Source organism: Anabrus simplex, chromosome 1, assembly GCF_040414725.1.
Source record: "Anabrus simplex isolate iqAnaSimp1 chromosome 1, ASM4041472v1, whole genome shotgun sequence".
Taxonomy (NCBI): Eukaryota; Metazoa; Arthropoda; class Insecta; order Orthoptera; family Tettigoniidae; genus Anabrus; species Anabrus simplex.
In genome coordinates this window covers 882,816,684-882,830,702 of record NC_090265.1, presented here as the reverse complement: position 1 = coordinate 882,830,702, position 14,019 = coordinate 882,816,684, and the positions used below count along the sequence as shown (strand labels likewise).

The 14,019-nt window shown below is 38.2% G+C and overlaps 1 protein-coding gene across 1 annotated transcript in view; it reads left to right on the top strand.

The window, feature by feature from the left end:
* LOC136857680 (general transcription factor 3C polypeptide 1) overlaps nucleotides 1-14,019 on the top strand; it is a 340,092-nt gene that overhangs the window by 200,648 nt on the left and 125,425 nt on the right. Inside the window, exon 22 of the mRNA XM_067136529.2 lies at nucleotides 11,362-11,496. Within this exon, the coding sequence (XP_066992630.2) occupies nucleotides 11,362-11,496 (135 nt within the window). The remainder of the gene's footprint in view (nucleotides 1-11,361; nucleotides 11,497-14,019) is intronic.

Genomic DNA, 14,019 nt, shown 5'->3' with positions numbered 1-14,019 from the left:
ATTGTCAATGCCGCTGTAAATGCATTATTATTATTATTATTATTATTTTTTTAATGCTGAGCTCAAACGGACTTATGGTTTTAAAGGAGAGATGTGCCAGGCCAGAAAATCATACAAGGGTGGGGTCACTGTACTGTGTTTTGTGTTGCAATGCAGACTGAAGTGAGAGACTTCCTCCCTTCGTAATAGGAAAGTTCGAAAAGCCATTATGTTTTAAAGGCGTCGGGCACTTTCCGTGCAAGTTCAAGGCGTCTAAAAATGCAAACTGTACAGTAATCCAAACAACAAAGTACTTGCGCAGGGGACCCAGCATAATCTTGAATCATGTTTTTTTTTTTCCATTGTGTGATGTTATGTTTGCCAGTGATTTATCCAAATGCATTTGAATAATGTAAATCCATCTTGTTGGATATATTTCAGAAATATTTTCTATGGCATTTGAAAGGTTTAAGCTCTGAATCAAGGTGACTGCATGCGTTAATAGCTCTTAGAATACGTTATAACACGGGAAGGTTGGACATTTCTGAATATTACAAGAGTAGTAGTAACGGAAAAAGTCTCACGCTTAATCGCTCATAGTAACGGATGAGTCAGTGGTAGGGAATTGTACCACAAGGATAACGAGAGACTCCCCTCATAATAGGAAAGTTTGATAAGCCACGATGTTTTAAAGGCATCGGGTACTTTCCACGCAAGTACAAGGCATCTAAAATGCATACAGTACAGTAATCCAGTAAACAAAAGACTTGCACGTGGGACCCAGCATAGATTTCTCCTTGTCTTTGAATCATGCTTTTTTTTTTTTCTTCTTCTTTCTTTTTTCATTTATGTGAGGTTATGTTTGCCAGTGACTTATCAAAGTGCAAGTGCATTATTTGAATTCTGTAAATGCACATTTTTGGATACATTTAGGAAATAGTATTTTTCCATGGCATTTTGAAAGGTTTAAGCTGTGAGTCAAGGTTAATTGCGTGCAGTAACTGGTCATAATATTTTGTGACGCGGCAAGGGTTGACATTTCTGAATTAGGAGTTGGTGGTTAATTCGAAATCATGTAATTCAAAGTCTGATTTTTTATTTTTGTGTCCCAACGACTTCAAATTAACAGGGTTTTACTGTATCATGAAAACATATTCCAAGCGCATAACCTCCTTGCTACAAATTTCCGAAATTTAACTAGATGTGAAAAAATATAAACTATCCTCTGAAATCAGTGATGTACTTTGCCATATCTTGAGGTTCATCACATTCTTACTTAATTTCCATATATAACATTAAAATTAAGCGATTGTTTACTTCTGCTTTTATTTCTAACGAGTTAACAACTGCCATCGGCCACGTCATTTATGCATTTATTATGGAAACATGTTCTCCTCTTTCATTTCCATTTTTTTTTAATGGAACAGCAGACTCCGACATCATCTTTGAATGTCTGCGAGAGAGCTCATTAGTGGACATAGCGAGGGAACAATACTGAAAATGATCTAATGTATGCAATATAATGGTTGGGTGCATTAATATTGGTAATGGAAAAAATTGCATACGCTTAATTGCTTGTAATAACGGATGTGTCAGTGATAAGGCTCTCACTGTAACCAAAGAATAGTACACAGTTTAATATAGGAATTTTGAAGCGACAGACGAAATCTGACGTTATAATGGGGTTCTCGTTATATGCCGTACTCACTATATCGTACTTCTACTGTATATAATTTGTTTCCCACAATTTACACTCCCCCCATTTACATCAGTATTCCTTGGGTCTTTTGAAAAGTGTAAAAGAGGGATAATACTGTACTACTAATTCCAAATTATTGTATAATAAGCAAATTTTTAACAAAACCTATAAATTCAGGAGTTTACTGATTAAAGTGCAATTAATCACACTAGAAGAATTCATTATAGAGAACGCACAAATGCAAATAAACACAGAAAATTTTGTGTGATGGGTGATAATGTTTGAGTGAATGCAATAATTCATTTTCTTCTATAAATCCATATTTAGACATTATTCATGTAACCAGTAAAGGAGTTCTTCTAAACATATTAGAAAACGTACGTCTACACTTTTATCAAAAAATTAATCTTATTTTCAAAACACAATCCAGGAAGAAACACATTCTTTTTTTACGAAATAAGAAAAATAAATTCATATCATCAAACTAACAAGTCTTTAACAACGTGTAATATATGCAGGCAGTTCCTGACCCTCCAGTTCTCCTCCCTCCCTCTCCCCTCTCCTCCCCTCTATGTTGTTCCCCTCATAAACAGCAGCTCACAGCAATCACCAGTCAGTGCTCACTCAAACATCAACACAAGTTAAGTAGTCCACTCAAGGAACTGGAGGAGAGTGAGTGAGTACTTACCTCAGCATTTTGACTAATTTTTCGATAGCATGGTGTTTCTCGTTCTCATTCTTCTTGTTTCTCATTCCATCTTTAGATTATATTTCACCTTTTGTAGAATAGGAATAGTTTCACTTGTGTACAAACTTCATCCTCTTGTTTCATATCGACGAATAACATAAGAAACTACTCCTCCAGCCAGGCACATTACTGTATATAATTAGCATAGGACTGTAGTTACCAAGATAAAACCTAATGGTCATCACTCCCTGTTTGTTCTCACTTTAGAATTTTGTCAAGACTCTGAAAAACAATGCACAATGACTTAAAAAACTTTTAATGTGTCAACACTGAATTTTTCCACTATTCATGCTTTTTATCCAAATATTTCACTTTGAAAATGTTAAGATGTCTTTGTTTCATGTACACTGGCTAAAGGTGGCCCAGAAATAGTTTAAATATGTCCTAGTCTTATGGCCGGTTTCTGGTACACCACAGTTACCTGTGAGTTACCTAAAAGCGCTTGTCGTGAGCGTAGAGGCGCGCGGCTGTGAGCTTGCATCCGGGAGATAGTAGGTTCGAATCCCACTATCGGCAGCCCTGAAGATAGTTTTCCATGGTTTCCCATTTTCACACCAGGCAAATGCTGGGGCTGTACCTTAATTAAGGCCACAGCCACTTCCTTCCAACTCCTAGGCCTTTCCTATCCCACCGTCGCCATAAGACCTATCTGTGTCGGTGCGACGTAAAGCCCCTAGCAAAAAAAAAAAAAGCGCTTGTAACTTTAACTGTGCTGTTGACTTTAATGAGTTTCCAGAAACTTAAATCCAGATTTATAAGCCGTGGTAATAAACAGTACAGTTATCGTCATGTTTAGTACCTCTCGTCCTCCGATAGATGTCTCTACGCAAATGTTTTTAGGGTTATTTTGGTAATATCTAGTTACTTTTACTAGCAGAAGTTTTCTACAATGAAAAATGGTTGGCAAATATATACACATCATGTCAATCAGTCTGATTTAGCATGTAATACTCTCTCATAATATGAAAATACGCACCGAGCTCGATAGCTGCAGTCGCTTAAGTGCGGCCAGTATCCAGTATTCAGGAGATAGTAGGTTCGAACCCCACTGTCGGCAGCCCTGAAAATGGTTTTCCGTGGTTTCCCATTTTCACACCAGGCAAATGCTGGGGCTGTACCTTAATTAAGGCCACGGCCGCTTCCTTCACAATCCTAGCCCTTCCCTGTCCCATCGTCGCCGTAAGACCTATCTGTGTCGGTGCGACGTAAAGCAACTAGCAAAAAAAATTTTTAAAAAATGAAAATACGTATGATCTAATGATGCAAAAATTAGGTATATATTACTTCCTCTTCTTTCTTATTGACAGTATGCAAACATCGTCTTAAATTTCACCTTCATCAATCAGATCACTTTTCATTGATCCAGAACAGAACATTTAAAGATAAAAATTTCATTGTTCCGTATTGAAAGTATTAACGTTAAAAATTAAATAATTGAAAAAGAGGTTCAACCTATTCAATACATAAGAGAAAGAAATGTAGTGATTACATTCTTATTTAATAGTAATTAGAGATGGGACCAGTTTCGACCCTAGTCCAGGTCATCGTCAGCCGTTCAAAACATAAAAAACATGAAAAACAATGCATATGAAAAAGAAAAAGATTAAGTGAATTCTGGATCAGTATAAGATGAAATATAAATTGATGATGGGGGTAGAAATTGTGAGTCACTTAAAAGAAAAACAGTACGTAATATTATGAAAGGTAGTACGGCACACGCAACGATAGGTAAAGTCTCACAATGTTTATGAATAGTGGAGAGCGGTCAAATGGGTCAGTTTTAACACTCTGTCAGGTACAAAGTCACAACACTATCGAACAACATATGAAGATCCATAAATATGTTGAAGTCGCAGACGAATAGATTTATAGAAGCAAACTGCCAGCTCCCAGTGATCAGCGCGGCACTTTCAAGGTCATGCGCTATGGTCTCGAACGCCAAAGTAGAATGGAGAATGACCTTGAAAGTGTCGCGCTGATCACTGGGAGCTGGCAGTTTGCTTCTATAAATCTATTCGTCTGCGACTTCAACATATTTATGGATCTTTATATGTTGTTTGATAGTGTTGTGACTTTGTACCTGACAGAGTGTAAAAACTGACCCATTTGACCATTCTCCACTATTCATAAACATTGTGAGACTTTACCTATCATTGCGTGTGCCGTACTACCTTTCATAATATTACGTACTGTTTTTCTTTTAAGTGACTCACAATTTCTACCCCCATCATCAATTTATATTTCATCTTATACTGATCCAGAATTCACTTAATCTTTTTCTTTTTCATATGCATTGTTTTTCATGTTTTTTATGTTTTGAACGGCTGACGATGACCTGGACTAGGGTCGAAACTGGTCCCATCTCTAATTACTATTAAATAAGAATGTAATCACTACATTTCTTTCTCTTATGTATTGAATAGGTTGAACCTCTTTTTCAATTATTTAATTTTTAACCAGAACAGAACAAGCGTAAACGAAAATAATTACATAAATGAAAACGTTCTGCACTGATGATGCGATATCCATCTGTTCTCGCTGCAAGTGTTGCCTTTTTTTTACACTGATCACGCAACATGCATTGACAAAAGTACTCTCGTAACTGCTGACGTGAAGTCCACTTGAGAACTTCAATCGAACGTAGCGAGCTAACCCTGACTCAGGGTGTGAAGTGTGTTGAAACAGATAAGAAGATGACACACTACATCTCCCTGCAAGACTTTTAATTAAAGAAGTCCAGATGTTTTATGTTTATTAGGAGTATATGAGACCTCACGTCACTGGTTAAAGGATATAATAGCATTAAAAAAGCAATGAAAAATCGGTATTTATTATTCAGCAGGTTAATATTAAATGCATACCGGTACCTAAGATATTTATTATTTGGTACAAATGTAAATATTAATGGTAAATCCTCCATAATTTCAGATTGTGTTCACTACGGTAACTGTTGGTGGGACTCATTATTCAAAGCATGACAAAAGAGATCTTAACATTATAGCTGCACTGAAAGATCAATTAGAGCCTGATGAAAATCCGTTCGACTCGAGTTCTATTTTATTTGACGATTCATTTCCCGTGTTGGAAGATATATCTACAGTAGAGGCGTCATGCTCCGAGGAGATTGTAACCTCTAAACAGCTGGGACAGATGACACCATACAAGTGTAATCAGTGACTAAAGCCAGTGATAACATGGAAGTAAACGTACTAACCGAAATATTGTCGAGTCCAGCACACCCAAGCACGTTAAAACTACAATGAATGACTGTAAATATATTATAACCACTTCATTATCACTTTCTAATGTTTACGAAACTAATATAAGACCTTGTATGAAACGGTATGGATTGGCGCCTCAAAGCGGTATTTGTTGGAATCAGCTCTAACATAGAGGTAACTACAGCACTAGCTGCAGTTACTAGTCGTGATGCAGGTAACTGTGAAGAAGCCGATAAATGTTGTTTCGGAAACTCATTTTAAACATATCACCATGTTAAGTCACTGGTAACTACCCATCTACAGATAACTGTCATTTCAGAAACTGGCCATTACTATTTTTTAACCCTTAGTTTTTTTAGTTGTTAACACTTTGCGGGTAGCAATGTATTATGGCCGAGGGCGAAGGGTGAATTTTGGAAATAAGTAATTTATTGTAAATGGTCCTAAGACTATCCTAAATTATATATTCATGTATAAAAACAACATATATTTTGGGTTTCGTGGAATTTCAGCACTGATCTGTTCCAGAAACTTTTTATTATTTTGCAAAAAGTTGTTACTACAAAAACGGCACAAGCGCCACTGAAAAGTTGTACCAGCATAATGTAGTTTGTGAATTGTTATTGTATTTTTATTATTGTAATCACAGTTCACTGACTAAAGACAACAAGCGAGTCAAATAAGAATAATTAATGTACTGTTCTGAATGTTCTTATTACTGTAATATTTGTTCACTGAATAAATACTACATGAAAGTGACAACACATTTAATAATAATAATAATAATAATAATAATAATAATAATAATAATAATAATAATAATAATAATAATAATAATAATAATAATAAATAATTTTGACTCAATACAAAAAACCAATTCCCTAGTACATTAATGTCAAGAAAGACCTTGAAGAAATGGGCCTACGACCAGAAGACCTTTTCAGAACAAGCGTCGTATTTCTGGGGACTTTCCGACATGTGAAGTGACAACTGGCACAAAGTGGTTGGATGAATGGCGTGCTCGACACAGCGAGCTAATGAAAACCTACTGGATCAGTCGAAAACTGAGTAAATGCCAGAATGTGTAATGAAACTTATCGTGGTGTCTAGTTGGCTGATTAGTGAAATGAGTGTTGTACAGTTCTGAATGTTGTTATTACTGTAATATTGTAAATACCACACGAAAGAGACAACCTAATAGTAATAATAACGACGATCACCACAGCAATAAATGCTTTTATGTCTGAAACACTTGGGGGAGACCGTAATGCAATTATTGCCCTTTCAGCCGGGGACGTTGCTTTCTTCTTATTTGTGTTTCCCTGAATACAAGTTTCATTCGTAATTATCTCAAGAATCTCATCATCAAAGAAAAAAAATACCATATTTACGCAAATAATCCCTGCATATTTAAAAAAAAAAAAATTGAGGCACGAAATTGAGGTGCTGGTTTTATTTGCGTCAAGGTTGGCAATTTTTCGTTGTTGGATGTACAGTTACGCTTTGTGTAAACACAGATGAAAAAAACCTGGCCCCATATGTCATATTTAAACAGAAAACAATTCATAATTTAATTTAAAACTGCATTTACATTTTTAAAATAGTGTTTTACAGAGTAGTTTAAATTCAAAATTTCTCCATGTCACGATAGAATGCGTCTTTCAGAACGTGCAGGGATAGCTTTCCGCACTTTCTTTCAGTTCAGTGTGTCGACAGTGTTTCATAGCTGCTAAGTTTGAGTGAAATCGTAATTCATTTGGATTCGGCATTTTAAGGAAGGCCACAATATCACGTAACAGGCAGTGTGTGGAGAAGCAGAATCCGTGAACACAGACGATGCCGACACCGACGAAAAAGCGTGCCTCATAATTATAATCAATTCATACGTATCGAACAATACTGTCATTGCCAATGAAACTGCATTGTATTTTAATGCCTAGCCAAAACAGACGTTACTAAAGGAGATGGGTTCACTGTACTATGTTGCACTGCAGACAGAAGCGAAAGATTTCCCCCCCTCGTCATAAGAAAGCTCGATAAGCCACAATGTTTTAAGGGCGTCGGGTACTTTCCGTGCAAGTACAAGGCATCTAAAAATGCAGACAGTACAGTAATCCAAAAAATAAAGCACTTGCACAGGGGGACCACCATAATTTGTCTTCGTCTTTGAATCATGTTTCTTCTTCTCTTTCGTTGCGTGAGATGATGTTTGCCACTGAGTTAACCAAGTGCATTATTTGAATACTGTAAATGCACCTCGTTGGATACATTTTTGGTTTTGGTTTCCATGGCATTTGAAAGGTTTAAATAGTGAATCAATGTTAATTGCATGTAGTAACAGGTCTTGAAAATTTTGTGATGCATTTCTGAACCACGAGTTGGCAGTTAATTCAAAATCACGTAATTCGAAGTCAGATTTTTTCGTCCCAAAGAGTTCGAAATAACAAGGTTTTACTATATCGCAAAAATAACATCAGTGTTCGCCGGTGTGTCTGTTTCAATTTCACAAAAAGAATTATCCACCACCGGTTGTGTTAGTATCCGAGTAAAAAGAGACCACGTGAGAAAAGTGTTTTAGATGTGGAGTGTGACGATTTTGTAAGTAGTTTAGGAGAGGATTCTAGTTATGCAAGAGACAACGAATCTTCCGATCTACAGGGAATTGAGCCTATTGAAAGTTCATATTAATGAAATACCTAGGCCTACTTGCTAAGTATTGTAGTGATGCAAGAGACAACAAATCTTCCAATCTACAGGGAATCGAGCCTATTGCAAGTTCAGATTAATGAAATACCTAGGCCTACTTGGTAATTTTCATGGCAGATATATTTTATAGCATTGATAATGTATTCTTATCATCTCAAATATGTTCAGTCAAAGCAGCTATATCCGAAAATTTACATGTTCATATTTGCGTAAAGACCACATGGACCTCGCAAAGTGATATGAAATGTTTGTTTATGCCTACTTTACTCTTTCGATGGAAGGAATTTTAGTTCATTTCATTTTCTTCAAAATGATCCTTCCTAAAATTAGGGTGCGGAGATTATTCAGCAGCAGGGATTATTCGCATAAATATTAATTCATAATTAGTACCCCAAATGAACCTGTAAAACGAGCACAGATATGTAGAACATGTACCTTATAACAGGAGGTGCACACACAGATCAAGAACGTGTTGTAAATCCTGGAAACTGCCCGCTGCATATCAAGCCTTACAATAGCTCACTTGGCAGGAGTGCAGGCAGAGATCTGGAAAGTGAACAGTGCTTGAGGATTAGGTCAGAATCCCATGCAAGTTGTCCCCTTTTTTTTTTTTTCCCAGCCAGTTACCTGGGATGTGTCAAGGTTGCATATTTAATAGTGATCGTGATCGAGTAAAACCATCTTAGTCTGATTCTACCTCTTGTTCTCTTTCCATTAGTCTTAGCCTCCAACATCCACTTCAATACCGTTCATTCTCTTCTCTTCTTAATATTTCCAATCAGTTAATTTCTCTCCATTCTGTCAGAAATTTACTCTGATTTCCTTCCTGTCATCCTCTTTTCTTACCCTGTCCTTTCTTGTCTTACCTGTCATAATTCTTAAAAATTTCATCCCATTGGCCTGGATTTTACTCACCTGTTTTTTGTCAGTATTCAGGCCTCTGCTGGAAGTCCTTCTTCCATGTAAAGTTCCTCACACTCTCGTAAAATGTATTTCCCAGCTGTATCCTTTTATGGATCTCCACATCCAATCCTGCATCGTTTTGCCTCCCAAGTACACTAGTGTCCAAAAGTTAAACATAACTTAGGAGTAAACAGGGCAACAGGAAATAGACTGCAAATCGCATGACATATGCACCTACCAACCTTACGTGTTCGCTCTGTATAGGAAAGTAGTGTGTTCCCTGCTTTGACTAGCGGCGTAACCGCAAGGTAAACACAATCAGTGCCTGCGCCCCATATTCCATCAGTCGTGTTTGCCATGTTATAGTGTGTGCAGTGTAGCCTCAGGGTGAACGTGACAACATAATGGCAAAACGACACCATTCGGACCCCGTTTTATAGGGTAGAATACTCGGCCACCTGGAAGCAGGCCAGACACAGACTGAAGTCGCCTTATTCTTGAATGTGCCGCAAAGTGTCATTTCCAGGCTTTGGAGACAATTTTGAGACACAGGGGATGTTAGTTGTAGGCCAGTACCAGGTTGACCAAGGGTAACCACCTCACAGCAGGACCGATACTTCGCCTTAATCGCCCGACGAAATCGGATTGCACCTGCAAGACAATTGTTGGCGGAGCTTGCAGCCGTCTCAAGGGTTGCCGTTTCCCAGCAAACTGTGTACCGGTGGCTCAGAACAGCAGGGCTCACTCCAGCACAGAGATGGGCCCGTTTACTTCGAAACTGGACCAGGAATGAATGGAGGCATGTGCTCTTCACAGATGAATCCCTCTTCAGTTTGCAGAATGATTCCCGTCGCACATTAATCTGGAGAGAATTGGGTACCCGTTACAACCACAGGAACATCGTGGAACAGGACCAGTATGGTGGTGGTGGTGGCGTCATGGTGCGGGGTGGCATCATGTTGAATGGCTGTACGAACCTGCACATCTTCATAGGTGGTCTGAGGAACACTGTTACCGCTTGGAGATACAGGGATGAGGTACCGAGACCACATGTTTGACTCTTCAGAGGTGCAGTTGGTCCAAATTTCCTCTTAATGGATGAAAATGCCTGACCGCACCGCGCTGCTCTGGTGGATGAATTTCTGGCTGGGGAAGACATTCATGACATGGACTGGCCGGCACAGTCTGCGGATCTGAATCCTATAGAACATGCCTGGGGTGCATTGGGGAGGCGAATTGCATCCCGTCAGCCTCCACCAAGGACTCTCCAAGTCCTTCACATTGCCGTTTCAGAAGAATGGGATCGTCTGCCACAAGAGCTCTTGGATCATCTGATAGAGACCATGCCACGTCGCTGTGAAGCACGTGTGGCTGTTAGGGGTAACCATAAACCCTATTAACAGCATATTTTGTTTTGGAAGACATTGCCAAGTTTTGTTAGTTTTTGTCAAAGGTAGAATTCCCACAGGTTTTCTCCTACTACTATGGCGGCAATTATTCATCCAATATGGTTAATAGAAGAATAAGCTATTAGCTTCCGTAGAGAACTTTGATTTAGTCCTCCTAAGGATCGGTATGATATATTCTGGAATTTATTCTTGTTCCAGTGGCTATAGCTATCAGAACCTTTTTGACACTGTTTTTTTTTTTTGGACAAGTTGTGTGACATATGGTGTGTGAGTCAGCTTCCGTTTGTTCAGCAATCCATCTGACATTCCTGTCAGGCGGTATGGCCTCGTTTAGTGATTATGCTTAACTTTTGGACACTAGTGTAATTCAAGCATTTGACAGTTACAAGGTCTTGTCCCCCAACATGTACAGGAAATCTACCTCTCTATTCTCTTCCACCTATAATCAGTATCATTGTCTTTTTCATTTTAGTGCTTATTTTCATTCCATACCAGCTAGTATTCTGTCATGGATCATAATTTGTAGACTTCACCTGGAGTTTCGAGTAAAGTTGCCATGTGTTTTCAACCTGTCACAGGTTGCCAGTATATGGCTAGGGACCCAAACAATAACATTAACAACATGTGTTTTGAGTTGTCTATTGAAGTAGATGAAATAACAATAATAGACTTACAGAAAAATTTGTGTCATTCCAGACATCCAGCAACAAAACTTCTCGAGCTTGTCAACGTCGAATCTTGTATGTCATGAAGAATAATGCTACTGCAAGTAATATTGCCATGCATCTAGAGGAGGTGAAGCAAGACTCGGCAATAAACAGGAAGTATGGTGTATGTACATTTACATTAGAGCGGATATGTGAATTGAATGCATTGTTAGTGAAAATGTGGAAATATGCCAGCCACGTTTACTTGAATAACTATCCCTGTAAGGTAACTTCTTCCATCCTTTTTGTTTTGCTCCATAAAACCTGGAGAAAGTTACATAACTTTAACAATTCCCCCTCCATTAAACATAAACTTCCTCACTCTGTGTCCTCCCCAAACCTGGTAAATTTACATAACTGTCACAATCCCCCCCCTCCATCATATGCAACTCCCTCCATCTTTTTTTTTATTGATATTTTTTTTATTTTTCATAAAACTTGGTAAATATTACATAGCTTTCACAGTCCCACCTCAGCCTCCCCTTCATTATATGTAACTCCCTCCCTCTTTTCCTTTTTCTTAAAACCGGGTAAATTTTATATAATTTTAAGAATTCTCCCTCCCTTAAATGTGACTTCCTCCCTCTGTGTTTTTTTCTTTTTTTTCTCACACAGCTTGGTATATGTTAAATAACTTTAACAGTTTTTCCTCTCTCAAGCATGACTTCCTCTCTCTGTATTTTCTTTTTTTTTTTCCCCCCATGAAAACTGATAACTGATAAATGTTCCATAACTTTCACAAATCCTCCTCCATTTTTTTCCTTCATGAAACCTGGTCAATTTTTCAAACCTTAATTGGAAAGTTGCAAAGTACCAAATTTATGAACAGAAGTTATTACAAAAAATCTGTAGTGCAGTGTTTTAAATATTTGTTCCTCAAATGTTTCAAATTTACAGGTGTTTCTTATCATACATTATTGGCAGTTTCATGACAAAGTTGGAAGAAATTCAAACTTACACATTTATGAAAGGTGCTAAGTCCCTTAAAATCATTGTAGGTGCTGTGTTCTCGGTCACTCTCCACAGATCTGCATATAAATATCCTTTATGCTCATTCCTTTCCAGATAAGGGATCATAGCCTTTAAATCCTTCTTTTTACATCTGCAGTGGAGTTCATAGAGAAAATAAATTCAAAGATAGCAGGTTGAATGTTTCTTGCATGTTTCCCCCTTTTTTTTAAGACTTCCACCTTACAGACCCTTTTTATGTCAGTGTAACATTCTTTTACTGTTACACCTCCTACATCCGATGCTGGCAGCTTTTGAAATGTTCACCATTCTTTAGAGATGATCTTGTCTGCCACAGCTTGAATGTTAAGAAAAATTGAATTCATGGAAATCACTTTGAAAGTTTTAATAACCTTTGCTTCTATGATCGTTTTCCATACGTCACTGGGTACAGATGACTTTGTGACTGACTTCCTTCTCTCTATCAAGGCAAACTTAAGAGTCACAGGGAATATTTATTCACAAACTGAATAATTTGAAGGGCAATTATTCACAAAATAGGACAGAATCAAAGTCTGTGCATACACTTATCATGCCAGGAAAGAGAAACAATAACTACTGAATGGCACATTGTACTATTCTGAAGAAATCATCAGAGAGCTTAGCTCTATTGCTATCTAGTGGTGGCATTTATAACCACTTGGAATTCTCAGTGGGCATAGCCCTTTTCACATGTAATCATCCTCGGTATCCTGCACCTTTCAAACCACTTATACACTTTTCACGAATTTGGCACTTTGCACCTTTCTACAGTTAAGTATCCAATTCCTCCTCCCTCAAACATAACTTGTTCCAGACCGGAGGGTTGCTAACATTGTTTTCTGATCATAGTCTGTGACCGTGAATGTTCTGAAGCAAGTTAAATTCCATACTTTGTAATACAGTCGAAGACTGGTAGTCTGAACTGTGGAAATCTGAACAAGATCTGTGATAGAATAAAAGAAATCAGAATCCCTCTAGCAGTGTAAGGAAAGCAGTCATTAGTGTTAGTGATGATTGATCCCAAATATTCAAAGTAGTTGATGGTCTCATAGCCAGTGACTTTTCTGATGTGTGGCTTATGGGCAGCCTCTCGACCATGTAATCCAAGTTTTCTCACCTCCCGCCGAAATGTCATAGTACTTGGAGTGGATCCTGATGCAGTTTGAAATTCACGTGTGATGGTCTGGATAGATGCCTGCCTATTACACTTGACGACCCTTTTCAACTGTCGGTGGTCTCTGTCAGTCAGCAGACAAGGTCGGCCTGTACGCTTTTGTGCTGTACGTGTCCCTTCACGTTTCCACTTCACTATCACATCACAAACAGTGGACCTAGGGATGTTTAGGAGAGTGGAAATCTCGCGTACAGACTTCTGACACAAGTGACACCCAATCACCTGACCTCTTTCGAAGCCCCATTCTGCTCTCTCACGATGTCTAATGACTACTCTTTCTTGAACAGTGGCAGGAAGATGGAGTGGCATCACTGCTCGGGCCAGTTTCCAGATATCCAGAGCTTCTAACACAGGTTGTGGATGGTGTCAATGCTCAGCTCGCTCACAGGACTTCACAGTAATTCCATCAGAGCCTGGTGCTTTCTTATTTTGCAACTTCTTTCCTGCACGTTCCACTTCTCCAAGATTGGTGGATCTAGGTCT